Consider the following 27,511-nt stretch of genomic DNA (forward strand, 5'->3'; position numbering starts at 1 on the left):
GTACCCCTCTCTCCTGTTAGAGTGAGTTGCCATGGTCACCAAGCCCTGTCTCGCCCCAAGAGAGCAGACTGGCCCCTCCCCCACCCCGATCCACTTGGTGGAGTCAACCCTGTACTCCCTCTGTCATGGCCCCTCCCGTCTCGCCCCGTATCGGTACTCCCTCATGCGGGGGTAGGCCCCTTTCCCCGCCTTACCCCGTTTGAGGGGGTTGACCCCGTACTCCGTGTGCAGTTTCTGGCACCGCAGCTCCTTCCGGACGGTCTCGCAGAAAATCTGGTTCTGATGCACCAGATCGGGCGGCTCCTTCTCGCGGCTCCGCGCCGCCATGGCCGGCCCCGCTCCCGGGAAGCTGGGAACGCGGCGCTTGCGGATTCTCAGCGATTAAGTTTGTTTTATTCTTGTTTCCTGGCAATCGCCCCAGATACTTGGTCAGACGCAGCGGACTCGCTGATTGGTGCGATTCAGACCACGCCCCTTGATCAGCAAAGCCCCGCCCCCAGTTCCAATTGGCTCTCGAGTTAAAAGTCCCGTTGCTGATTGGCTATGTTCCCAGCCGGCATTTTTTAATCTCCGTCTGCGGCGTATAGAGGCCGCTTGAGTCCCCAGCGTAGAGCGAGATTCGCCGGCCAGAGCCGGGACTCCCCGCCCCGCTGTGCCGGGTCCCGATCCTCCGCCAGCGCTTGGCAGCCCCGCCCCGCCGCGCCGCGCCAGCATTGCTGCCCCTGGCTCGGAAGGAGACTGACCCGGGGCCTCGTCTGTGGCTGCGCCTCGGCCAAGCGGGGGAGCTGAGGCGGCTGGACGCGGGCTGCTAGGGGTGGCGGGGCGGCACCTGGGCAGGGCGGACGCCGGGCTCCGGCCGGGCTGAGCGCTGGGAGACGATGCAGGGCGCGGAGCTGGACGCTCGGATCCGCTGCAGTGTCACTGTCGAGCGCCTGTGCCCGAGCGGCCAGGCGCCGAAGCGCCGGGTGATCCGCGACGCCTCCCTAGCCCTGGGCCGGAACGAGTTCCGGGAGCTGGTGCTGCAAGTGAGCGACGGCCGGGCGCCGCAGAGCTTCGCGCTGCGCGGGGAGGTGCGGCTCTTCACGCGCTTCGTGCGCGACGGGAAAAGCAGCCTGCAGCTGGGCCCCGCGCGAGTGCAGCTGCTGATCGCTAACTGCCCCCCCGACAGCCTCAGGCGCTTCCTCCGGCTGCTGCGCATCAAGCACGAGGCGGCGGGAAAGGGAGCGAAGACCGTCACGGAGCGGGCGCGGCTGCTGTGCAGTCTTCCGCGGACCTTCGACACCATCAGCCCAGTTCAGGCCCGGGACGTGCAGCAGGTCTGCGATCAGCGGGCCCACGCGAGCGGCGAGGCGACGCCTGTGAAAGGGCAGGCCCCGAGAGACCGAGGGAACAGCGGTCTGTGGAGCAAGTCGCGGAAAAGAGCCAGGACGGAATCGGCTGAAGCAAGCGATGTAAGAGATCCCCAGGTAGGTAGGGGGTGGAGGACCGCTTTGGGATATGGCTTAGGTAGGAGACTTGCGGGAGGGGGAAGTGCTGAGTGCTCTCATGGCTTGGGCAGCGGAGGAGGGAGATCCTTTGTGGCTCAGTGGTATGCCCACATCTTAAATACTGTGTGCAAAGAAAGAAAGCCTGGAGTGCTGGGTGCTGCTCACTCTGCATACAGCCTGCATCAGTAGATCGGAGGCCATTATCTAGACTAGAAAAATAGGGCGTGTCTAGCAAATACATTGACTAATACGTGTTAATTAACGTGCTTTTAAGCACAAGGAACGAAGTAGAATAGAAAAAGACAGTGGTGTTTAAAAAACGTTAGCTGAGTGTATTCAATGGAAAGGGCTATCCAAAGGGATGGTTAAAAATGTATGTAAAGTGTTAACCAATGAAATTGCTAAATATTTTCCTAATCTAGACAGTATCTGATAGAAGTCAATTGTTCCATTTCATGTAAATAACACTGACTTTGAACACTAACAATGACAATACTTTGCAAAAGATAATATCTCTTATTGGACCAACTTTCAGCTGGTGAAAGACAAGCTTTTGAGTTACACAGAGCTGCTCTTCTGGTCTCTCTCACCACCAGAAGTTGGTCCAATAAAAGGTATTACCTCATTCAGGCCTGGTCTACACTACAAGTTTATATCGAATTTAGCAGCGATAAATCGCATTAACCCTGCACCCGTCTACACAATGAAGCCCTTTATATCGATATAAAGGGCTCTTTATACTGATATCTGTACTCCTCCCCAACGAAGGGAGTAGCGCTGAAATCGGTATTGCCATTTCGGATTAGGGTTAGCGTGGCCGCAATGTGATGGTATTGGCCTCCGGGCGCTATCTCACAGTGCACCATTGTGACTGCTCTGGACAGCAATCTGAACTCGGATGCACTGGCCAGGTAGACAGGAAAAGCCCCGCGAACTTTTGAATTTCATTTCCTGTTTGCCCAGCATGGATCGCCCATCAGCACAGGTGACCATGCAGTCCCAGAATCAAAAAAGAGCTCCAGCATGGACCGTACGGGAAATACTGAAGCTGATCTCCGTATGGGGAGATGAATCTGTTCTATCAGAACTCCGTTCCAAAAGACAAAATGGCAAAGCATTTGAAAAAATCTCCAAGGCTATGATAGACAGAGGCCACAAAGGGACTCTCAGTGCTGCGTGAAACTTAAGGAGCTGAGACAAGCGTAACAGAAAGCCAAAGAATCAAATGGATGCTCACGGAGGGAGGGGGGACTGAGGACTCTAGCTATCCCACAGTTCCTTCACTCTCCGAAAACCATTTGCATTTTTGGCTGAGCTTCCAATGCCTGAAGGGTCAAAAACATTGTCGTGGGTGGTTCAGGGTATATGTCATCAGCCCCCCCCCCCCCCCGGTGAAAGAAAAGGGAAAAAATCATTTCTCGCCTCTTTTCAATGTCACCGTATGTCTACTGGATGCTGCTGGCAGACGCGGTGCTGCAGCACTACACAGCAGCATTCCCTTCCCTTTCTGATGGCAGACGGGATGATGACGACGGATACCAGTCATATTGTACCATGAGTGCTCCTGGCTGGCTTCGGCGAGGTCGGCTGGGGGCGCCTCGGCAAAAATGGGAATGACTCCCGGTCATTCCCTTCTTTAAGCTTTGTCTCCTTGTAGCCTGATTTGGGGAGGGTTAGTAGGGACAGTGGAATTTATCCACTTAATTTAGTTTTATTTAATAATTAATTTTCTAATTAATTAATAATATTAATAATAATTTAATAGATATTAATAATATGGGTACGGCTCGCCAATATGTGTGATCAGAAGATAAAGTTCGTCTTGAATCAGGCTTCACAGAATTTATACAAGGAGATTGGGGTATGTGACAGAAAACTACACTGAGACAGAATTAGTCAAACAAGACCTTTTATTTAAAATCAACGAAACAAGAAGTAAATGTAAAATGTTAAAAGCAGTTTGAGATTACAAAGTTACAAAATATCACAGTTCTTAATGCACTCTGCAACAGTAGTACTAGAGTGAATTTTCACACCTTTGATAGAGGAAGTTTAGTTATAAAGAAACTGGTTATGAGTTAACCCCTTTTTTAAACTAGATGTTTTAAAGTAAAACAGAAATAAGACTTAGTTCATACTTACAGCTGTGAAAAGACTTAATACTACGGCTTAGTATTGACAGCTTTCGTAGGAGAAAGAGGCTTCGAAGTAGGTTGAGACGACAAGAATAGAAAGATGTATTGCCTATCTAATGGAGGATTGTCACCCTTTTTATAGGGAGAAATCCTTCCTCCTATGCCCAAATTTGTCTTTCCCCCATGGAAAGGTGAGGGTACCTCTTTTCATAGGCTGACCTTTTGTGTACGTATTAATGACAGCTATGCACGTATCTTATGGTGTACGTGTTAGTTTTGTGGTCAGAAAAACCCCACTTTTCACCCTATCTAGGTGAAAGGTTAGCAGACATTCAAAAAGTCCCTAGACAATTTGCTTAGGTTTGTCTCCTATTATTACTTTTCTGAGTAAGGGTCTTAAAGGTTGCTTTCAGCGTCACAAAGGAAATAGGCCAGGATGTCTGGCCTAGAAGCTTCTAGGTATCTTGCATTACAGCTTATTGCAAATTCTATTAATCTATGCAGCCTACACACTTTTATCAAAAAGACATTTTATACAGACCAACAGATTAATCCTTAGGGCTACATCCTGGAGATTCAGTCCTGCCTGGAATATCATAGCAGCTGGAGGCTGCCTCCCCCCCCTTTATCTCTGCTTGCAGATGCAATAAAGTCAATGTTTCTTATCCCTCCATTTGTGTAATAAAGAATGCATGAATAACAGCCACGGTAGCCCAGGAGGGGTGGGGGAGGAGGGAAGCAATGGGTGGGGTTGTTGCAGGGGCACCCCCTAGAATGGCATGCAGCTCATCATTTCTGTGGGATGTCTGGGGCTCTGACCTGGAGCAGCTGTTTGCCTCTCTGGTTCTTTAGTAGACTTAAGAACATAAGAATGGCCATACCGGGTCAGACCAAAGGTCCATCTAGCCCAGTATCTGTCTACCGACAGTGGCCAATGCCAGGTGCCCCAGAGGGAGTGAGCCTAACAGGCAATGATCAAGTGATCTCTCTCCTGCCATCCATCTCCATCCTCTGACAAACAGAGGCTAGGGACACCATTCTTACCCATCCCGACTAATAGCCATTTATGGACTTAGCCACCATGAATTTATCCAGTCCCCTTTTAAACATTGTTATAGTCCTAGCCGTCACAACCTCCTCAGGTAAGGAGTTCCACAAGTTGACTGTGCGCTGCGTGAAGAAGAACTTCCTTTTATTTGTTTTAAACCTGCTGCCTATTAATTTCATTTGGTGACCCCTAGTTCTTGTATTATGGGAATAAGTAAATAACTTTTCCTTATCCACTTTCTCGACATCACTCATGATTTTATATACCTCTATCATATCCCCCCTTAGTCTATTATTTTCCAAGCTGAATAGAAGCTGACTTGCCTGATATTCTAGGCAGGACTTACCCTTTAGACAAGACTTAAAGGGAATGACCTGGGGAGTCATTCCCATTTTTGTCCATGTGCCCCTGGCCGACCTCACTGAGGCCAGCCAGGAGCACCCATGACAGCAGCAGACGGTAGAATATGACTGGGAACCGTCTCTGCTAACTTGCAAAGGCAAGGGGATGCTGCTGTGTAGCACTGCAGTACTGCGTCTGTCAGCAGCATCCAGTAGACATACGGTAACAGTGGAAAAAAGGCTGAACGGGCTCCAGGGTTGCCGTGCTATGGCGTCTGCCAGGGCAATCCAGGGAAAAGGGCGTGAAATTATTGTCTGCCTTTGCTTTCACGGAGGGAGGATTGACTGATGAAATTTACCCAGAATCACCCACCACACTGTTTTTGCCCCATCATGCATTGTGATCTCCACTCAGAATTCCAATGGGCGGGGGAGACTGTGGGGAACTATGGGATAGCTACCCACAGTGCAACGCTCTGGAAATTGATGCTAGCCTCGGTACATGGACGCACACTGCCGAATCAATGTGCTTAGTGTGGCCGCATGCACTCGACTTTATACAAGCTGTTTCCAAATACCGGTGTCTGTTAAATCGAATAATCCCATGGTGTAAACATACCCACACCTTGTCTCTCTAATATGCTTGAACCAACATAGCTACACCAACAGTGCAAATAAATTGCAATGCAATTATTTCACTGGCGCTCATTTTAGCAGTTGAAATTTTGGGTAGAACAGCACCAGTTATTCTTCTTTGAGTGATTGCTCCTATGCATTCCATTGTAGGTGTGCGCGCCGCGCGTGCACGGTTCTTCGGAACATTTTTACCCTAGCAACTCCGGCGGGCCGGTTGGCGCCCCCTGGAGTGGCGCCGCCATGGCGGCTGATATATACCCCAGCCGGCCCGTCCGCTCCTCAGTTCCTTCTTTCCGCCCGTGACGGCTAGTAGGAACAGTGGAGTGCTCCCTTACCTCCACAGCCCTAGCGTTTCTCCATAGTTTAGTGTATATAGTTGTTGGTATTTCGTTACAGTTCTTGTTATAGTTGTTTAGTTAGTTGTATAGTGTAATAGTTAGGGAATTAGAGGGGTTAGCCCTCTTCTTCCGCCCCGGTGCGGGCTTATGCCCGGAGCACCGGGATTCAAGCCCTGCGTGGCTTGCCAGCGGCCGATGCCAGTGAGTGATCCGCACGACTCCTGCCTCCGCTACCTCGGAGAGTCGCACAGGACAGATAAGTGCCCCATTTGTGTGGCTTTTAAGCCTCGTACGAGGAAGGAGCGGGACTCTCGTTTGAAACAGCTCCTTATGGAGTCGGCTCTCCAATCTCCGGCACCAGCTCCTTCGGCACCGGCCTCCGTGAGCAGTGCACCGGCAGCACCGAGCCGCTCCGGTACCGACATGTCTCGGCACCCTGCTCCGAAGACCTGGCACCGCTCGCTCTCCCCGAGGAAGAAGCAAAAGGTGCCGAAGACGGCCACTGCGAAACAGCAGCAGAAGCCGTTAGTCCAGCCGCCACCGACCAAAACGGTACAGGCTGAGGCAGTGCACAAGAAGTGCACCGGGCCGTCGACTCCGGCGCCTCAAGGGCCGTCGAGTCCGGCACCGCCCAGCTCCCCGGTGCCGACCGAGGAGGAGCTGAGGCTCCCGTCCACGCCGGAGGTGTTCACGACGGCGAGGGAGCTAATCGACCTCACTGCTGATACGGGCCGTCAGCTTCCGGCACCGCCGGTGCGGACAGTGAAATCCATCGGAAAGCCACTGTTGATGCGCCCTCCTTCTCCTGGCGGCCGAGGTGATCGGAGCTCCATGATTCGCTCTCGCTCCCGTTCTCCCTCTAGACGGCGGTCGCCAATGCACCGGGGCCGAGCCGCACGACGGTCAACGTCGAGACGCCGCTCCCCTTCGTGTCACCGGTCGCAGTCCCGGTACCGCTCGCAATTGCGGTACCGGTCGCACTCCCGGCGGCGCTCTAGGTCCCGGTCACCAAGTCGCCGGCACCGCGCCAGGTCCGGCTCCAGGCATCGCGGGCGATATCGAGAATCTCGCAGCCGCTCACGGCGACGTCGCTCCCGATCCAGGTCTGACTCCTGGCACCGCCGGTCGAGCTCCCGGCACCGCGCTTCGCGCAGATCCCGTTCGCCCATCAGACCGCATGACGACCGGCACCGTCCGACGGCACCGGAGCGGCAGTTTACTCCGGCACCGGACGTCCGCCCGGGAACCGCAACGGCTCCTCCCTGGCCTTCGAGGGAACCCTCAGTGGCTTCTCCTGAGGGCAGCGCGGTAGACTTCAGAGCGGGGTCTCTGCCGCAGGACCATGGACCCCAGCAGTGGGGATTTTGGGTGCCCTGGGCCCAACATGAGCAGGGACCTCCCCTTCCTCCGAGACAGCCTGGCTCGGTACGCTCGGTGCCGGTGGCCACTGTCAGCAGGCCACCCCCGTCTCCAACGCCACGGACCGCCACTCACGGCACGTTGTTGGGGCATGAGACACTGGCACCTGATCGCCCAGAGGCTGAGCAGGCACCTGAAGAGGTGCTTCCAGGTCAATCCTCGTCTTCCTCTCCCGACGAGGCTGTGGCAGGGGCATCACCATCGGAACCCCCGCCTATTGACCTGAAGGCGCACCAGGACCTTCTGCGGAGGGTAGCGAAAGCCATCAACCTACCCGTTGAAGACGTCCAGGAGGTGGATGACCCCATCACGCATGTTGTGGGAGCAGACGCCCCCGTGAGAGTGGCGCTGCCGTTCATCCGCACAATCCAGCGGAACAATGCCGCCATTTGGCAGTCGCCATCCTCCGTCCCTCCCACGGCACGCGGCGTGGAGAGGAAATATTCCGTACCACCTAAAGGGTACGAATACCTTTACGTGCACCCTACACTGGACTCCTTAGTAGTACAGTCCGTGAACAACCGGGAGCGTAATGGACAGCCGGCAGCTGCGCCCAAGTCTAAGGAGTCCAAACGCATGGACTTACTGGGACGCAAGATCTACTCGGCGGGCGGCCTACAACTCCGCATCGCAAATCAAATGGCCTTGCTATCCCGGTATACGTTTAACATCCTGGGATGCCTGGGGAAATTCGCGGAGCTCACCCCACAAGACTCCCGTCGAGAATTCTCGGCCCTCCTAGAAGAGGGCAAGCTGGTCTCCAGGACCCTGATTAAAGCAGCGGTCGACTCAGCGGACTCGGGGGCCAGGACAGTGGCGTCCGGTGTAACCATGCGACGCATTGCATGGCTGCAGTCATCCACTTTGCCACCGGAGGTACAATATACCCTCCAGGACCTCCCCTTTGAAATGCAGGGCCTGTTTTCCGAGAAAACTGACACACGGATTCAGACCCTGAAGGACGGACGAGTGGCAATACGCACTTTGGGGATGCATACACTGGCCACTCAGAGGCGTCCCTTCCGGCCACAACCCTATCGGCCCGGGCCGCAAGCCAGGTCTCGGCCATTTAATAACCGCAGGGCCCCATTCCGCCGCAGACCATCGGGTGGGCGTCGTAACCAGTCCCAAGGCTCGTCCAAGGCCCCTCAAGGCCCCAAGCCGACCTTTTGATGGGACGCCCGAGGACGGCGCACCACTCTCACCCCAGGATCCATCCCCTTTGTTTTCAAGTCGTCTTTCCCGCTTCCTTCAGGCGTGGTGTTCTGTAACATCAGACAGCTGGGTGCTCAACACCATTCAGCACGGCTACCGCCTACAGTTCATTTCGCCCCCTCCCTCCCACCCACCTTCCCCGTCCCTCTTCAGGGACCCCTCTCACGAGCAACTCCTCTTACAAGAGGTCCAGACTCTCTTGAGCGTGGGTGCCATCGAGGAGGTGCCCCCCTGCAGGCGGGGCAGGGGATTCTACTCCAGGTATTTTCTCATCCCCAAGGCGAAAGGAGGTCTTCGTCCCATCTTAGACCTCAGGGAGCTAAACAAATACCTCTGCAAACTCAAGTTTCGGATGGTAACCTTGGGGACCATTATCCCTTCCTTGGATCCGGGAGACTGGTTTGCCGCCCTCGACATGAAGGATGCTTACTTTCATGTGGCGATTTACCCCCCCCTCCCCCCAGACGCTACCTGCGATTTATGGTCAACGAGACCCACTTACAGTTTGCGGTTTTACCCTTCGGCCTCTCCACCGCACCGAGGGTATTCACCAAATGCATGGCGGTCGTGGCCGCAGCCCTCCATCGTCGTTGAATTCATGTGTACCCATATCTCGACGACTGGCTGATTCGTGGTCGTACCCAAGACCTGGTAGCAGCTCAGGTGTCCGAGATACTGCAGCTGTTTCGGTCTCTCGGCCTCCTTGTCAACGCCGACAAGTCCCACTTAGTTCCGACTCAAAGAGTGGAATTCATAGGAGCCGTCCTCGACTCCACTCTAGCCAGAGCCTGCCTCCCTCGGGCTCGGCACGAGACGGCCTCCCTGATACGGTCACTGCAGGCCTTTCCAACGACAACAGTGCGGTGCTGCCTACGTCTCCTAGGTCACATGGCAGCGTGTACGTTTGTGACCGCGCACGCAAGGCTGCGACTTCGCCAGTTCCAAATGTGGCTGGCATCAGTGTACCGCCCTCAGCGCGACCCACTAGATATGGTGGTGGTGGTGCCCAGTCCCGCTCTCCAGTCGCTCACTTGGTGGCTGGATCCGGAGACAGTCTGCGCAGGGGTTCCGTTCCGCCCTCCTCGCCCGTCGATCACCCTGACCACGGACGCGTCGGCGCTTGGATGGGGGGCTCACATGGGAGACCTGCACACCCAGGACCTCTGGTCAGCCCAGGAGCTCTCCCTCCATATCAACGTCCGGGAGTTGAGAGCGATCCGTCTGGCGTGTCTCGCCTTTCTGACTCACCTTCAGGACCGTTGTGTAGCGGTGTACACAGACAACACCACAGCCATGTTCTATGTCAACAAGCAGGGCGGAGCTCGATCCTCCCCGCTTTGCAAGGAGGCGATGCTCCTCTGGGACCTTTGCGTGACCCACTCGATTCGCCTTGAAGCGTTTTTTCTGCCAGGAGTACAGAACACGCTGGCCGACCGTCTGAGCAGGTCCTTCGCCTCCCACGAGTGGTCCCTTCGCCCAGATGTGGCTTACGCGATCTTCCAGAGGTGGGGGTTTCCCCAGATAGACCTCTTCGCCTCCCGGGCCAACAGGAAGTGCCACAGGTTCTGCTCCTTCCAAGGTCAAGCTCCAGGCTCCCTCTCGGATGCGTTTCTCCGGCCGTGGACAGAGTCCCTCCTTTACGCGTTCCCTCCGTTCCCGCTCGTCCACCGAGTACTGCTCAAGCTCCGGAGGGACAGGGCTCGCGTAATACTCGTCGCTCCGGCATGGCCAAGACAACGTTGGTACACCATGCTGCTCGAGCTGTCGGTTCGGGAGCCCATTCCCCTCCCGCTATGGCCGGACCTCATCACTCAGGACCTCGGCAGGCTTTGTCACCCGAACCTGCAGTCGCTGCATCTTACAGCTTGGTTCCTGAGTGGTTGACCGACGCAGAGAGAGGATGTTCGGTGGCGGTGCAGCAAGTTTTGCTGGAAAGCAGAAAGCCTTCCACGCGCTCTACTTACCTCGCAAAGTGGAAACGCTTTGCGCTATGGTGTGACCAGCAAAGTCTTAACCCCTTCTCGGCACCCATCCAGACCGTCCTTGATTACCTCTGGTACCTGAAAGGTCACGGTCTCGCGATCTCGTCCCTCAGGGTGCACCTGGCAGCTCTGTCGGCCTTTCGACCCGCTATAGGAGGCCGCTCCGTCTTCTCCAACCCAATGGTAGCCCGCTTCCTTAAAGGGTTAGACCGTCTCTACCCTCAGGTGCGTCCTCCTGCTCCGACTTGGGATCTGAACCTGGTTCTCGCCCAGATGATGGGCCCGCCCTTCGAGCCCTTAGCCACGTGCTCTCTGCTCCACCTCTCCTGGAAGACGGCCTTTCTCGTGGCGATCACATCCGCCAGGCGAGTCTCGGAACTCTGCGCCCTGACGGCCGGTCCCCCGTATACTGTCTTCCACGGGACAAAGTGCAGCTTCGACCACACCCGGCCTTCCTCCCCAAGGTGGTGTCGGCCTTCCACCTCAACCAGGAGATCTTCCTCCCGGTCTTCTTTCCGAAGCCGCACGCCTCACCTCGTGAGCAGCAGCTCCACACCCTGGACGTCCGCAGGGCCCTCGCTTTCTACATTGACGGGACGAAGCCCTTCCGGCGTTCGACCCAGCTGTTTGTAGCGATCGCAGACCGCATGAAAGGCGAGCCGGTATCTTCACAGCGGATTTCCTCCTGGGTGACGGCCTGCATACGAACGTGCTACGAGCTTGCTCGCGTCCCCCCGTGCCGACTCACTGCACTCTCGACCAGGGCGCACGCCTCGTCGGCCGCCTTCCTGGCCCATGTTCCCATCCACGACATCTGTAGAGCGGCCACCTGGTCTTCTGTCCACACCTTCGCCTCCCACTACGCGTTGGTGCAGCAGTCTTGAGACGACGCAGCCTTCGGCTCTGCGGTATTACACTCTGCCACGTCTCATTCCGACCCCACCGCCTAGGTAAGGCTTGGGAATCACCTACAATGGAATGCATAGGAGCAATCACTCGAAGAAGAAAAGACGGTTACTCACCTGTAGTAACTGGTGTTCTTCGAGATGTGTTGCTCCTATCCATTCCAGACCCGCCCTCCTTCCCCACTGTCGGAATAGCCGGCAAGAAGGAACTGAGGAGCGGACGGGCCGGCTAGGGTATATATCAGCCGCCATGGCGGCGCCACTCCAGGGGGCGCCAGCCGGCCCGCCGGAGTTGCTAGGGTAAAAATGTTCCGAAGAACCGTGCACGCGCGGCGCGCACACCTACAATGGAATGGATAGGAGCAACACATCTCGAAGAACACCAGTTACTACAGGTGAGTAACCGTCTTTTTCCCACTGTAATCCCCATGGGGAAAAGGTATATGGGAGAACATTTCCTCCAAAAGTTTAAAGGTCCATGAGGCCTGCAGAGTATGTGCTGCTGTTAAAAAAAAAAAAAAAAAAATTTTGGTTACTGTACAAGTGACTTCTTCCTTTCAGGCAGCTGACATGAAATGCTCAAAGAAGCTATCTCTGCTAATGCATTCACGGATGAGACTCTCTCAGGAACAGTCCATTGTGCTGAGTGCAGTGCTGAGTGGAAAGAACGTCTTCTTTACAGGCAGTGCTGGTGAGAAACTGCATAGCTGAAGTGAAGCAAGGTTACCCCACATGTCCTAACTGCACTCAAATTAGGGCTGAAAAGCTTTAGTCTGGTATTGTGAGCTCCAAGAAAACTTTGGGCCTATCTGACACTGAAGTTTTAGCAAAAGTTTCACACCCGTGCTCCCACTGGTTCATCTGAGCCTGTGCAGCTGTAATATAGTGAAAGCACTAGCAGCTTCTGTCACTTTATTAATGTCAGTTTAAATCTACTCGGTGATTAAAATGCCCTCTTTTCCCCATCTCTATTAGTGCTATCAACAGTGGTGCTACACTGGTGATAGCACTAATGAGAACTCCTTTCTGGGAAAAAAAGTCTAATCCAACACAGTATGCGCAGTGGATTTGTTTGCTCTGGCCCTTTAAAAGTAGAAGCCATTTGAAGTCTGCCTAACTCACAAACCAGGAAGCAGCTCCAATCCTTTATCGATCTGGTCAGTTATTACTGGAGGTTTGTAAAGGGGTTTAGCAACATAGTGGCCTCCCACAAAACAGACCTTACAAAAAAGGGGAAACCAGATCAGGTGGTATGATCAGAAGTCTGTTAGAAAAGCATCCAGGACATAAAAGAGGCTTTGTCTAAATAACCTGTTTTAGTCAGACCCGGTTTCAGCAAACCCTTTTGTGCTTTGGGTTGCCAATCCTCGGATTGGGCCATGATCTCCCAGTGGCTACTGAGGTCAATCTGGGAGATTTTAGGCCCCTAAAAGTCTGGTCAGCAGCGCCATGGGGCTAAGGCAGGCTCCTTACCTGCCCTGACTTCGTGTGGCTCCCAGAAACTGCTGGCAAGTCCCTCTAGCTCCTAGGTGCTGGGGTGACCAGGGGGTCTGTGTGCTGCCCACTGCCTGGGAACTGTAGCCAATGGGAGCTGCAGGGGATGTCCCTGTAGGCAGAGGCAGTGCGCAGAGCCGCCTGTCCGCCCCTGAGTCTAGGAGCCGGACATGCTTCCCAGGAGCTGCCTGAGGTAAGCGCTGCCTGGCTGGAGCCTGCACCTGCACCCCAACCCCCTGCCCCAGCCTGGTGAGAATGAGTGAGGGTAGAGGAGACTGAGTGACTGATGGAGTAAGCGGGAGTGGGGCCTCACAGAAGGGGGAGGGGCAAGAGTGTTTGGCTTTGTGTGATTAGACAGTTGGCAACCCTATTTGTGCTGTGCACTGATGCTTCTAACACTGGGTTAGGTGTGGTGCTGATGCAGGCTGGAGTGGGAAACAGGAGGCCCCCATTGCCTTATTGAGTAACAAACTGACCCCCGTTGAACAGAACTATGCTGTTACCAAGCAGGAATGTGATGCCATTCTTTGGTCTGTTAAGCAACTTCAACCTTATTTGTATAATAAGGTTTTGACAGATCATTCCCCTATAATATGGTTACACTGAGCTAAGGGAACCAATTTCTAGATTATTACATTGGACCCTAGCTCTACAGGAAGTTGACATGGAAAAATAGTCACTATCAAGGGGAAAGAAAATGTAGTGGCGGATGCCTTATCCAGAATAGGGGGACTCTGAGCCACATTCAGGAGCATTGGTGACACCCCTTCCTACACCAGTTTTGTGTTGGCAAGAGCTGGCACCTGGTCTGCCAGTGTCACACCCCCAAGCTGAGCACTGACAAATTGATTGTTAGAAACCAGTCTGTTTCACCCGAGTCTGGTTAAGATGGGTATTGGATTTATAACAATGTGTTTACTGTTTAAAGCATGAAGCAATTTGCAAGTGTTTTCATAATATCACATTCTATAAGTGAGAAATTTTTTGCTTTGGAACTATAAAAAAAATAGTTTGCTTAAATTGTGAATCCAGTCAGGAGGGATCATCTCCTGCCCATCAAGAAGGCCTATCAAAACTAAGTGGGCCATTGTGGAACATCACAATACTTAATTGCCCCTACTCCCATGAAGAGGCTATGTGCAAAAGGGCTTGTCTCATCTGTTTGAATTGTGGAAGAATGAAATAAAAGTAATCAAAATTTTTCATCTGTCTTACTGTTTGGACTCTCACAGGACCAGAACTATGAAACAGAAGCAGAGATGCCCAGTTTTAACCCACGTTAGCCCTAAAAGACAGTCAGAGCTGACAGACTATTACAACTGTCACCTTTTGAAACCATAGACTGCAACTCATTTGTGTGTATGTTTTCCTGCTTTAACCTTGCAATAATTCTCTCATTTCTTAATTACTAAATCTTTAAGGCTTGGATAGTTTACTATACGATTGGATACAAGCGTTGTCTTTGGTGTGAGATCTAAGGTACAAATTGACCTGGCATAAGTGACTGGTCCTTTGCGACTGGGGGTAACCTGAACAGGGCTGGTGCAAGGATGTTTCGCGCCCTAGGCGAAACTTCCACCTTGCACCATCCCCGGGCCCCTGCCCTGAGGTGCCGCTCCCCACCCTCCGCCCTGAGGCACCCCCCCGCCCCAGCTCACCCCTGCCCCATCCCCGAGCACGCCATGGCTGCTTCACTTCTCCCGCCTCCCAGGCTTGCGGCGCCCAGCAGTTTAGGCGCCGCAAGCCTGGGAGGCGGGAGAAGTGAAGCAGCCACGGTGTGCTCGGGGAGGAGGCGGGGCAGGGGTGAGCTGGGGCGGGGAGTTCCCCTGCATGCCGCCTTCCCCCCCCTCCTTACTTGCTGCAGGCGGCCCTCCCCACGCTCCCCTACCCTAGTTCCCTCCTCCTAAATGCCGGCAGCGACTGGGGCGGCCAAAGATCTGGCCACCGTGGTCGCTGCTGAAGAAAATGCCGCCCCCCCAAATCCTAGCAGCCTAGGCGACCGTCTAGGTTTCCTAAATGGTTGCACCGGCCCTGAACCTGAATATTGTGGTGTGTTTGTTTGTAAAGTAACCATCTATCACTAAGTCCATCTTGCCTGGGTGGTAAGATAGACTGGAACGCCCATGAGGACTGTTTGTGACTCCATGGTAAGACTAAAACAACGAGGAGTCCTTGTGGCACCTTAGAGTAACAAATTTTATTTGGGTATAAGCTTTTGTGGGCTATAACCCGCTTCATCAGATGCACAGAGTGAAAAATACAGTAGGCAGCTATAAATATACAGCACATGAAAAGATGAGTTGCCTTACCAAGTGGGGGTCAGTGCTAATGATGTCAATTCAGTCAGGGTGGATGTGGCCCATTCCCAACAGTTGACAAGAGGGAGTGAATATCAACAGAGGAAAATTACTACAAAAAGTAGTACAGAAACCTGAGTCTTCATTAATGCGTGCTGATGTGCCCCTGTCTATAGTAATAGGGAGGCCTGGGGGGAGGACGTAGCTAAGCACTTCTTTAGCATGATGAGGTTCATGCTTAAGGCCCTGTCTTTAAATATGCCCTGTCTCATACCTCACATCTCCCCCACCCACCCATTTTTTTTTTAATTTTATTAAAGCCATATGGTCTTGTAAGGGAGCAGAGATTTTTGGGTTGTTGTCTTATAGCTTGTCAAAACAAGGCATCACAATCTTACTTGCACCAGTGTTGCCAATTCTTGTGATTAAAAAAAACAAAACAAAAAAAGCCACAAGTCTGTTTTTTTGTTTGGTTTAAATACCCAGCCCCTGAAGTCACGTGATTATGTGAGAATCTCATTTAATTTTAAGTGAAGTTTCTGGTTCTCATAGTTGCTGAGCAAAGCATCAAATGAGAAGCCTAAAGGTTCTTAAACCAGAAGGCAATTAAGAGAACTCACTTATTTTTTAAAATCTAGTGATGTGCTTTTTTTGTTTTAAAGTAATCTCATGATTTTGGGGGCTTGATTAATCATTTTTTTAACACTGGGAATTGGCACTGTTGCAACCTATGAGCTCTGTAATGCTTAGTGCAGATGTGCAATGGGTCAAGCCTTTTGTCCAAGTGTAGCTGTGCCTAGTGATGCTTCAGAGTTCCCTTTTGGTATAAGGGAGAAACTTTAATCAAAGACGCACATTAAAAAGTGGAATGAGGGAAAGAACAATTCAACTTTAGCAAAAAGTGAAATCTTTTAAATCATCCGTATTGGGGAGAGGTTTTTGCCAATATAAATGATGACACTAACTAAGATACTCTTATAGCTACCATGGTTTCTCCTCCATGACTGGGTTCCAGTGTGGGGAGTTTATTGCACCCTAAATGGGAGGGGCCAATAACCCTTAAACTCCATCTTATCTAAATGGTCAAACAGAGCCAACCCTTTCCTGACAAGGTTGGTTTTTCAACTACTTGAGTGCTATGTAGTCGGGCTGTTATTTTCTTTTGTTCCTAGTGTTTTCGGACATGTGAGGTTTTGAATGAGCAGAATGGAGGGTGGTATTAGGAGGAATTTGGGACTGGAATTCAAACTGCATGTGTTTTGGGGATCTCTCTCTACCGGTGTCAGGGGAAAGCCTCTTTCTGAAAGAACTTTTATACTCTTCTAAAAGGGACTGGGAAGTCATATCTGCTGAAAAAGATTGTGGGTTCGCTCCCCCCAAAGAGCACCTATGCTACAGCCAGCACAGGAGTGGCAGCTTGTCATGTTGGTGGCACCACGCTCCATGCCTTTGCAGGTAAGGAAGATAACTTTCTGCTTGAGAACCTTCCCTGGCTTGCTATGCTCTGGGGAAGATGAGAGTGGAAAGGACGTGGGAACTCTTGGCATCCTGGTAAAGATGATACTTAATCTGTTCTCTTCTTTCATTAGGTATTGGTTCTGGGAAAGCTCCGCTAGATCAGTGTATTGAGTTGGCTCAAAGAACTGGAGTACGTCAGCATTGGTTGAGCTGCCAACATTTAATTATTGATGAGATTTCAATGGTGGAGGGCAAGTTTTTTGATAAGCTGGAGGCAGTAGCCAGGTGAGAGTCATGCAGCAGCATGCAGAGAGCAGCAGCAGAGAGTCCTTATAACTCCGATAAAGTTCCCTGGATCATAGATTGCCTTCTCAATACAGTAACAGATGGGAGAGGTAAGATTGCTAATGGCTAGAGTAGCTGGGAGGCTCTGGATTATAGAATCATAGAAAGGGACCTCAAGAGGTCATATAGTCCAACCACCCTGCCCTGAGACAGGACCACATAGGCAGAGACCATCCCTGACAGGTGTTTGTCCAACCTGTTCTTAAAATGAAGGAAATTCCACAACCTTCCTTGAAAGCCTAATTCAGTACTTAACTATCGTTCTAGTTAAAGATTTTCTTAATATCTAATCTAAATCTCTTTGCTGCAGATTAAACTGATTACTCCTTGTCCTACCTTCAGTGGACATGGAGAACAATTGAATGCAATCCTCTGTATGGCAGCTCTTTGTCACATTTGAAGTCTGTTATCAGGTCCCGCCTCAGTCTTTATTTCTCAAAACTAAATTTGCCCAGATTTTTTAAACTTTCCTCATAGATCAGATTTTCTAAACCTTTTATTATTTTTGTTGCTCTTTTCTGGGCTCTCTCCAATTTTTCTCCATCTTAACATGTGACTCCCAAAACTGTACTGAGGCCTCCAACTGAAGCCTTAACAGTCACAAGTAGAGCAGGACAATTACCTTTCATGTCTTACATACAACACTCCTCTTAATACACCCCAGAATTAAATTATCCTTTTTCACAATTGCATCACATTGTTGACTTCTATTCAATTTGTGATCCACTATAACCTCCACGTCCTTCTCAGCAGTACAACCATCTAGCCAGTTATTCTACATTTTGTAGATGTGTATTTGATTTTTTTTTCTTCCTCATTGTAGTATTTTGCACTTCTTTATTGTCTTCTGTGTTGATTTCAGACCAATCCTCCAATTTTTCAATGTCATTTTGAATTCTAATCCTGTCCGCCAAAGCGTTAGCAACCTCTTTCAGCTTGATGTCATTCACAAATTGTATATTATATGTAAGCAGGGGTGAAAGTGGGCCGGTACAGCATACCGATAAGAAGCTGTTGCTGGCTCATATGCAGCTGATGTTAAAGTGCTGCCACAGCAGCACTTCAGCATCAGTGCCCCTTTCCCAGTCAGCAGGGGGCGGTGGGGGGGCAAAAGGGGCAGCTGTCCCAGGGCCAGTGATTGAAAGAGGCCCAGGGTCCAGCTGCTGCAGCAGCAGCCCTGGGCCCTTTTCAATTGCTGCTGAAGCCCCAGGTGGCACAGGCCAGGTAGTGCGGATGGGCTGGCTTGGGGAGGCTGACCCTCTAGCCTTGCCTCTTCCATCCAGAGCCTGGCCCCCGTTCCAGTAAATGTTTAATATTACTTTCACCCCTGTATGTAAGCATACTCTCCATTCCAGCACCTAAGTCATTAATGAAAATATTGAGCAGTATTGGATCCTGGAAAGACTCCTGTGGGAGTCCCCCAGATAGATCCACCCAGTTTGACGGTGAACTATTGATAACTACTCTTACAGTAAGGACTTTCAATCAGTTTTGCACCTGCCTTATAGTAATTTTATCTAGACCACATTTCCCTAGTTAGCTTATGACAATGTCATGTGGAGATGTGCCAAAAGCCTTACTAAAATCAAGATATCATGTATGCAACTTCCCCACATACACTAGGCCAGTAAACCTGTCAAAAGTACATTAGGCTGGTTTGGTATGGCTTGTTCTTGACAAATCCTCTGTATTGATGAGAACTTGCAACTTTTTGTCATCAGCAAATGTAATGAGACTACTCCTACTTTTCATGCCAAGGTCATTAATGAAAATATTAAATTATCATTCCCCTTACAGAGCCATCAGGAAACGGGATGACCCATTTGGAGGAATACAGCTGATCATCTGTGGGGACTTCTTACAACTGCCACCAGTCAGCAAAGGCAATGAGGAAACCAAGTTCTGCTTCCAGGTGTGAACCATCCCTATCCACTACTTCAGACTTTGTTTGTGGCTGTCTCCTAATGAATTAACAACTTATTCACAGGCAGAGAGCTGGAGGAAATGCATCCATGTGAACATGGAGCTGACAGAAGTGCGGAGACAGACTGAAAAGAGCTTCATCTCACTCCTGCGTACAATCCGCCTGGGCAGGTAAGGTATCACTCATAGTCACACTCTGCTCGAAGGTGTTCATTTTACTTGCTGTGCTGATTGTTGATGGATCTAATGGTCTTGAGACATATGAACAATATGGCAATGCTGGTATAAAATTAACAAATTAAACCTGATGTTCAATTCCTTGGAACCTAACCCTACACCTGGAATTGTCCTTCCCTGTCTCTGTATAAGGTTGTGTGGGTGATGAGCTGCTCTAGCAGGTGGCAACCATGGGCATTAGGAAATGGGGAGGAGATGGGGCGGAGGGGACAAGAATGTGCTTATCACATGCATCCACCTTGTGAATAAATCATCCAAGGGGTAACAAGTGTTGGTGATATCTCATGAAATCCCATATGGATGCTTTCAATGACACTGATAACATTGTTAGTTAACAATCTCTTATTGTTACATCAGTGCAGCAACTTTGATAGGGGCAACAGAGTAGATCTAGTAGTCAGCACAGGTCTGGAACAATACAGTGGCTTAAATGTAATGGCCTGTTTACATTTGTGCTCCCACTATGACTAGTCCCAGAGAAACTCCATTAGAGCAGTGGTGGGAGACCTTAAGAACCTTAGTAGGATAGATAAGGCCACTGGGTGTGTGGAGAGCAGGGCTTGTATGAACAAGTTGAAATAACTCTCACTTCCTACCCTGTGGTGTTTGCCCAAGATGTACAATAGATATCACTATTCTTGGCATTTCTCCCCTGACATTTCCTGTTGGAGACTTTAAACTTTTTTTATTCTTTTGTTATACTATTATGGTACTTATTTTCCCCCCAATCTCCACCAGGTGCACAGATGAAGTCACCAGGCAGCTGCTGCAAACAGCTACCAACAGGGTTGAGAGAGATGGGATCCTTGCAACTCGTCTCTGCACCCACAAGGATGATGTGGAACTAACAAATGAGAGACGGTTGCAACAGTTACCAGGTAAACACCCTGGGGGAGAAAAGAGCTGTTAATTTCAGCAGGAGGAGGGGACACTGTAGATAATTAGTAACGGAGAACTGGCATTGTGGAGCTCAAGCTGCTCTTGTTGCAAGCTCTTCCTGCTGGCATTGTGGATATGAGGGGTTATTGTAGGGTCAGACCTGCCTAGAGTTTAAAAAAAACAAAACATAATTCATACAGGTGGTAATCTATGCTATGTAAAATCTGCATAAACTATGCCTAACAAATGTCCTATTACACACCTTCATATTTCACTCCAATCAGCTGTAGACCCAGTCCAGCCCCTCAATTCATTAATTTCCCCCATTCCTAGTCTCCTCTCCCATCCAATACCTCATGCAGGCCTGGCTCTTCTAAGGAGGTGCTAGTGCACAGTCTGCTGCTTCTGTTTCACTGCTAGTTAAGTGTTTCTTGCCCAGAGAGTCTCCCCTAGCTGTCTCTGGGTGGTCTTGCATTCATCCATTGGCAAAGGCATAAAAGGGAAGAGGGTCTGCCATTATTCTAGCAACTGTCCTGAAGCCAGAGACTTATCAGGGAGGTGGGTGCTGGAATGGGGGTCTACAAGCTGGAGACTCCCAGGACATGCAGGTCTGTTATAGAAACTGCTTCATCTTGGAGCAGAAACTGCCGACTCCAAAGCCTCTCTGTGCTAAATTTCCTTTCATGGTTGCTTTGTTTGTGAGAGGGAAGCAGAGCAAGAAGAGGTGGCCACACTCTTAAAGCTGCAATTGGAGTCTGACTGCTCAGTGCCTGGCCTCTCGGCACATCTGTGCTGCAACATAAATCTATGCTTGACCCCAGGATCAAGTCCTCCCACCCCCACTTGCATCTACACTGTAATTGCACTAACCGAGGGCTCGGACCCAGCATCCCAGAATGCTGCTTGGCTGGAGGGTGCAAGCTCTAGTTAAGCCCCACTTGACTTGGGTCCCAGGAATCAGCCAGAAGTATCCCATAGTTCCATGGGATAACTTCCTTAGTCCTCTCTATCCCAGTAATCTGCAATCTACACTATTAAAAATAGACCTTTTTGTGGGACAGAAAACAGTGCCGAAACATCCACCAGAGCCTCATGACTGTTCTGTCACTTTCCTGACACAGAAGTGAAAATGCAAGCAAGAGAAGTTAATCAAAAGGTGCCTTCTCCATGTTGTGGCTCCAGTAGCAGACCAAAAATGACTGCTCAGCAGGCTAGGTTGGTGGGCTGTTCAACCTTCCTGTAACATGCAAGGCAGGCAGTAAAGTTTTCTCACAGTACACCACGGTCCTGGGGCTAGAGCGGACATGCTATTTTGTGGGTGGGGGAATAGAGCACGAGGGACTCTGGGATGTGGTTACATTGACTTGGGTCTGCAGTGTGCATGCCAGATTCAAGCATGGGTTAGAAAAATCTTAACAAAGGGTTAAAATACAATGTAGATGCTCCATCCCAGGGTTCCCTAACATGGGTCAACTGACTTGAGTCCCACTAAGCCTGGACTTCTATTCCAGTATAGACATACCTTCAGATCCACAATCTCTGGAAGGTGTAAATTGGAGCAGGTGGTAAGAGAGCCACCAGGGGGTTTCTGTTCTTGGAAGCTACTGGAAGAGATCCTTTCTAGGGTATTCTAGGGTATACAAGAGTTATGTGGAGAGCAGGATTTCTGGGACTGAGTTCAGAATGGAAACTAAGAATCCTTCTGGCTCAGTCTGGAGAAACCTGTTGTGTGGAGTAGTGCCAAGTCTTCCCCATATTTAGGGACTTTGTTGTGTGATCATTCTGATAGTAAGCCCATGTTTGTATTGCTTCCTCCCTCACCAGGAGAAATGCACTCCTATGAGGCTGTGGATAGCGATCCCATGCTAGTCAAAGCAATTGATGCTCAGTGTCCAGTAAGTCACTGTATTCAGTTGAAACCAGGAGCCCAGGTGAGCATATGCATATTCTATGGGGAGTAATGGCCAACAGAACAGAAGGATTAGAGTCAGTATTTGGGGAAAGAGTTAAGGATAACAGCACAGGGATGTGGACTGGGTGTGAAATGGAAGCACCCCTCAGACCCCAGGCTGTTCTAAACAAACAGTCTATTACATTAATTTATAAGATGTCCTTCACCTTTTCTGCAGTCTGATCCAGGTGGATCAAAGCCACTTGGTTTAAATTCAAAGTCTCAATCTCTGCTTGAAGACTGATTGACCAAGGTGACTGCTTCCTCTGTGTCCAATGAAAAAGACTTTGGATGCACAGCACAGAATCACACTAAGTACAGATGGGGTGGGGACTGGAGGAAAAGTAAGCTTAAAGCCACTTTTGTGCTGCCTGGATTCTAGGCTGCTCAGCTCCCAGCATAAATTAGAGCTACGCTTCTTATGGACTGTGGCACAGCTTGGAATCCCTGCAGCACCATGTGCTAAGGCTCTGGCCTCCCATCACCTGTACACCAGGGTTTGGGGGTGAGGGGCACCATAGGCCTGCTTACAATGGCCCATCACTGTCTGGATTGGAGAATTGTTCCCTGGCCACTTTCAGTCTCTTTAAAGTCCCTGTAAGCTGCTGGAGTGTGGGGAGAAATCTTCTCAGAGATCCAAGTGTCACTAATATGTGACTTCGGTTGTAGACAGAACTAATTCACAATCTTCCCAGAGCAATTTCACACAGAGTAAAGGGGTGATGAGATCTGTGCCCTGTGCGGCTCAACACCTGAGAGCCCTGGGGAGGGAGGAGCTCTGGGATGGCTTCACTGTGAGGTGATTCCATCTACTGTTGCTAGGTCCTACAGAAGCATTAACAGTATCAGCCAATTATTCTGAAGCCTGTGATGTAGGAGCAGAACTGGAGCAAGACAGGTGAATGAATAGGGCTGTGAGGCAGGGGCACCAAACAAATCTATCCATCTTTCCTTTGCATTTTAGGTGATTCTTACTAAGAACCTGGATGTGTCCCGGGGTCTGGTGAATGGGGCAAGAGGGGTTGTGGTTGAATTTGAAACTGAAGGGAAGGGTGAGTATATAATGTTAAGGTTGCCAGATTGGGTTGGATATATTCTGGGAGACTTCATCCCATGACATAACCTGTAATTAAAGATTAATCTTTAATTTCTGGAGACTCCATGACAATTCTGGAGGGTTGGCAACCCTATATGATGTGCTTATGACTGTTTGCCAGTGGCGGCTGCTAGTCCTACTGCAATTCCTGGGTGGGAGAGTAATCATTTCTGCAACATCAAGTTCTCTCTACCTGTGAGAACCAAGGATCAGGCCAAGCTCCCAGGTATAGCTGCTTAAAGGTTTGCTCTGTATTTCATCATTCTCTGGCTCTGCATGCTTGTTCTCACCTGGTTTCTGACCATGCGCACTCATGCTCTCTCCTTGCAACAGTACATCTTTCCAATAGCAAGAACAAATGTAGCTTTTCAGCAATGCAGTGTTCCAACCCTCCACCCACTATTTCATGTTTTCTCTGCTCTGTTTCTGGCCTGGTAAATAGTTCTGTTCATTCTCCTACTTAAGGGGGTCTTCTCTGAATGCTTTACAGGGTCATAGTATCATAGAATATCAGGGTTGGAAGGGACCTCAGGAGGTCATCTAGTCCAACCGCCTGCTCAAATCAGGACCAATCCCCAGATAGATTTTTGTCTCCGATCTCTAAATGGCCCCCTCAAACCCAGGGTTGTGAGTTCAATCCTTAACAGGCTAATGCTCAAACCATTGAACTATTTCCCCCCACACCCTCCAGCAAGAACCACTGTGCTAGAGGAGCAGCAAAACTGAGTTATGCTTTTATAAATAGAGCCCCAAGGCCCATGGAAGAGTTGGTCTGAAATGGGAAGGGATGGGAAAAGGGCAATTTTAGGCTCCTGCTTCCTGGGAATGCTGGTATCAGAGGGACATTCCTTATTCTGACCTGCTCTTCTCTCTCCCAGGATTGCCCAGAGTGAGGTTTCTTTGTGGGGTCACAGAGGTAATCAGGCTGGAGCGATGGGTCTTCAAAGGTCCATCTGGAATTTATCTGAGTCGTCAACAGTTGCCGCTAAAATTGGCATGGGCCATATCCATCCACAAGAGCCAGGTTAGTGCTTTTATAGAGACTGCCACGAAAAGTATTCTCCTTTACCTTTATGTTCTTAGGGTGCTTGTGCCACTGGCAGCGGGAGAGGGGAGCCCCAGGGCACCTGTGTGGGTTGGGGGAAGTGGAGGTTTTGGGGGTAGGGTTGCCTAAGGATGCTTGCACTGCTGATGACAGGGAGGAAGGAAACTGCCTCCTCTTCCTCCCTTTGCCTTGGTTAAGGTATGTTGGCTCAAAGGGTACTACCATTCACGGTTCTGGAACAGCAGCCAACAGGCCTGAAAACATTACTCAGTGTCTTGGAGTTAAACCATCTTTCTTTTTCACTCTGTAGGCATGTATTCAACAGTTTGTTACTTTAACTGGAGTTATCAAATGGCTCAGTTTAAACAGAGCACTGGATTGGTTTAGGTTAAAAATAAAGTTTATTAACAAAAGAAGAAGATTAAGTGAATTCAAATATGAGTTTAAAAATGGTTACAAGCAAATAAAAGTGAAAACCTACATCTAAAAGTCTAAAACATAAGCAAATTGCTGAAAGCTTTTTCCCTAGTGGTATCCGTCGGGTCAGCTCTGGTGCCCCCTGGAGTGGTGCCCTCATAGTGTGGTAGATAGGCACCTGCTGCTAATGAGCAGGAAAGATAAGGGCAGCAAGGACCCTCCGCCTAAGGCAAAGGAAGCCAGGAAAATGGACCTGTTGGAGAAAAATATACTCGACGGGGGGGCCTTCAGTTGAGGATCTCCAACCACCAGGCACTGCTAAGTCCCTGTGACTGTTGTTCCTGGTCCTCTATGCTAAAATTCAAGAAACTCTTGCTATCACTCTAAGAAGAAAACAAGGTTACTTACCTGTAACTGGAAAGTCTTTTAGATGTGTGGTCCCTATCTGTGTTACACTGCCCACCCTACTTCCCCTCTGCTGCAGATCAGATAGGTCTGCAGTGGAGAAGGAACTGGAGATGCCGGCAGCCCGCCACACACTTTAGTGCCTTGAACAAAACCATGAGGCAGTGCAGGGTGTGTGCATGGACCACCAAACAGTACTACTTTCAAAAGCTCCAGCTCCAGGCGCATGCATAAAATCCTCAGTGGAATACAGATAGGGACCCCACATATACAGTTCAAGGTGTATAACCTCAGTTTCCTTTATTTAGGATAACTTGTTTAACAACTTTTGTCTAGGTACTGTTGTCTGGTTTTGAACATGTGCTAACATCATATAGGGATAATTCATAACTTCACAAACAATATTGCTGCATACATTTCACCATGATATTATTGACTAGCAAATTTAGTTTTCAAATGATACCTCACAAAGCCTATTGTGTTCAAAGATTATTCCAATAGTCAGTGTGTAGGGTCACACCATTCTTGTATCAGCATTAACCCTTAACTTCTCCCCCTCTCTGTTTGCTCTCTCTAAGTACATCAGAGGGATAATGTTCTCCCCATAGCCTTCATTTTGTTAGGCTAAACATGCCAAGCTCTTTAAATCTCATCTCATAAGGTAGGTTCTCTATTCCTCTGATCATCCTAGTAACCCTTCTCTGCACCTGTTCCAGTTTGAATTAATCTTTCTTAGCCATGGGAGACCAGAATTCTCTGTAGAAGTCTAAGAGGAAGTTAGAAGAGGGACTAAGGACAATCCTGCTCCATTTCACCTAAATGTCCCCAGGAAATCCTTTTTCAACCCCATTGATCTACTTCTTGCTAAGTTCATAGAGAAGTTCCCTTTGCATTGGGAAGGGCTAGATATTAATAGGAGCAGCGTTTTCCTGACACTCATACGACAGTTCTTCACGATATTGGGGATGGGGGTGATGTGTGGGATGGCTTTTGTGTTGCGAGCTCACTTGCTTTTACCTGTGTCTTTCATGCACTAGGGCATGTCATTAGACTGTGTGGAGATCTCCCTGTCTCGTGTCTTTGAAAGTGGTCAGGCTTATGTAGCCCTTTCCCGAGCCCGTAACCTTGAGGGCCTCCGGGTTTTGGATTTTGATCCCAACATTGTGAGAGCCAATCCGTACGTGCTACAGTTCTACAGTCACTTACAGAAAGAACTTCTATTTCAGGTAAATTCAGCAACTGAGGATCTCAGCCTGTCACAAGGAGGGACAGGCACTGAAACTCAGAATCTGAACAGTCCCTCCAAAAAGCAGAGGAGCAGCAGGTAGTGATGGGAGGGACAGGATTGGGGAAAGGCAGGAAAGAATAGACGGGGGAAGCATGTGATAGAAGAAGGATGTTTAGCACTATGGATGAAAGAAGCATGTTTAGTCTATGATGAGTCATATTCAGATTACAGCCCACTAACTGATCCACTGCACAGAATGGAGGTGAGAGTTCCCTAGGCCCAATCCTTCCCCTTTCCATAGAAGGACTAAATGAGAAATGATTCACTGGAAATCTTTGTTTTTCCCCTAGGCTTCTCTACACAGATGCACTGAAGCAGAGGAGAAGGAGAATTGGAAATCTAGCTGAGGATACCATGAGGCACAAGCAGACTGTTCTGGTTTCAGCAGCCCAGCTGTTGTGCACATCTTATACCACTGGTGAAATTTTGCTTCATTGGCTCAAAGGGCACACCTGCCCACTGTGAAAACACTAGATGTTCAGGCAGTTAACTTTTGGGGGGGAAATTCTACCTCTGCTTACGTCCTGTTGGTTTAGGGTTGAGGATAGCCTCACACCTGGCCCCTCTACACAAGTATGCATACATCAGGAAATGTGGGACTTGTCCGTGGCAACCTGGAGGAGAAATGAGATGTGGCTCTCCCCCTTATTCCCCTGAACTGGAGCCTACTAGCTGTGGCTGTCATCACACAGAAAGGGTACTGAAGAGCAATTGAAATGCTGGTGCTACAAGTATGCTATCTCCAGCTGAAGAAGTGTTAACAATCAGGATGTCACTCTGCAGGTCAAGTAAGGTGCACCTTGGCTTTAGAGCCATTGTATACTATCTGTGTCACCGGTTGATGTAGAGAGGGTTCACTAGTCTTACTGCTGGGTGAAATTATGTGGAGTTATAAACTGTCCTCTTAATTTTGCTGGTTCTTTGACAATAAAAGGATGGTACCTACTGCAATCTGTCATAGCAAGTACTAGAAGTCGGGGTAGAGGGGATTAAGGGTATGTCATGATTTCACAGGCTCTGGGTATTACCCAGCTTCAGTTTCCTAGGAGTATTTCCTTAGTTTACTGGACCCCAAGGATCCACCATTTTCTACAAAGGCAGGCTCAGGGACTCCAAGGCTGAACTTACAGGCTCCAGAAACCCCTATTTCTCTCTTGGGCTCGCTGCACC

At 49.9% G+C, this 27,511-nt stretch overlaps 1 protein-coding gene across 1 annotated transcript; it reads left to right on the forward strand.

Moving 5' to 3' along the window:
* Positions 1-564: 564 nt before the first annotated feature.
* Positions 565-27,444, forward strand: LOC123376673 (ATP-dependent DNA helicase PIF1-like). Its single transcript, XM_045028877.1, has 12 exons — positions 565-1,466; positions 12,068-12,197; positions 16,627-16,752; positions 16,887-17,040; positions 18,898-19,012; positions 19,088-19,194; positions 19,999-20,138; positions 21,964-22,070; positions 23,055-23,142; positions 24,065-24,210; positions 26,091-26,279; positions 26,632-27,444. Exons 1-12 carry the CDS (start codon positions 879-881, stop codon positions 26,686-26,688), a joined length of 1,947 nt encoding a protein of 648 aa, XP_044884812.1. The 5' UTR covers positions 565-878; the 3' UTR covers positions 26,689-27,444.
* Positions 27,445-27,511: the final 67 nt, after the last annotated feature.

Source organism: Mauremys mutica, chromosome 8 (assembly GCF_020497125.1).
Source record: "Mauremys mutica isolate MM-2020 ecotype Southern chromosome 8, ASM2049712v1, whole genome shotgun sequence".
Lineage (NCBI taxonomy): Eukaryota > Metazoa > Chordata > Testudines > Geoemydidae > Mauremys > Mauremys mutica.

Bases quoted from the DNA above. Each gene is read 5' to 3' on its own strand.
- LOC123376673 (XM_045028877.1), top strand. From the start codon at position 879: ATGCAGGGCGCGGAGCTGGACGCTCGGATCCGCTGCAGTGTCACTGTC. The intron at 1,467-12,067 runs GTAGGTAGGGGG...TCTTCCTTTCAG, and splicing joins GCGATGTAAGAGATCCCCAG to GCAGCTGACATGAAATGCTC. The intron at 26,280-26,631 runs GTAAATTCAGCA...TTTTTCCCCTAG, and splicing joins AGAAAGAACTTCTATTTCAG to GCTTCTCTACACAGATGCAC.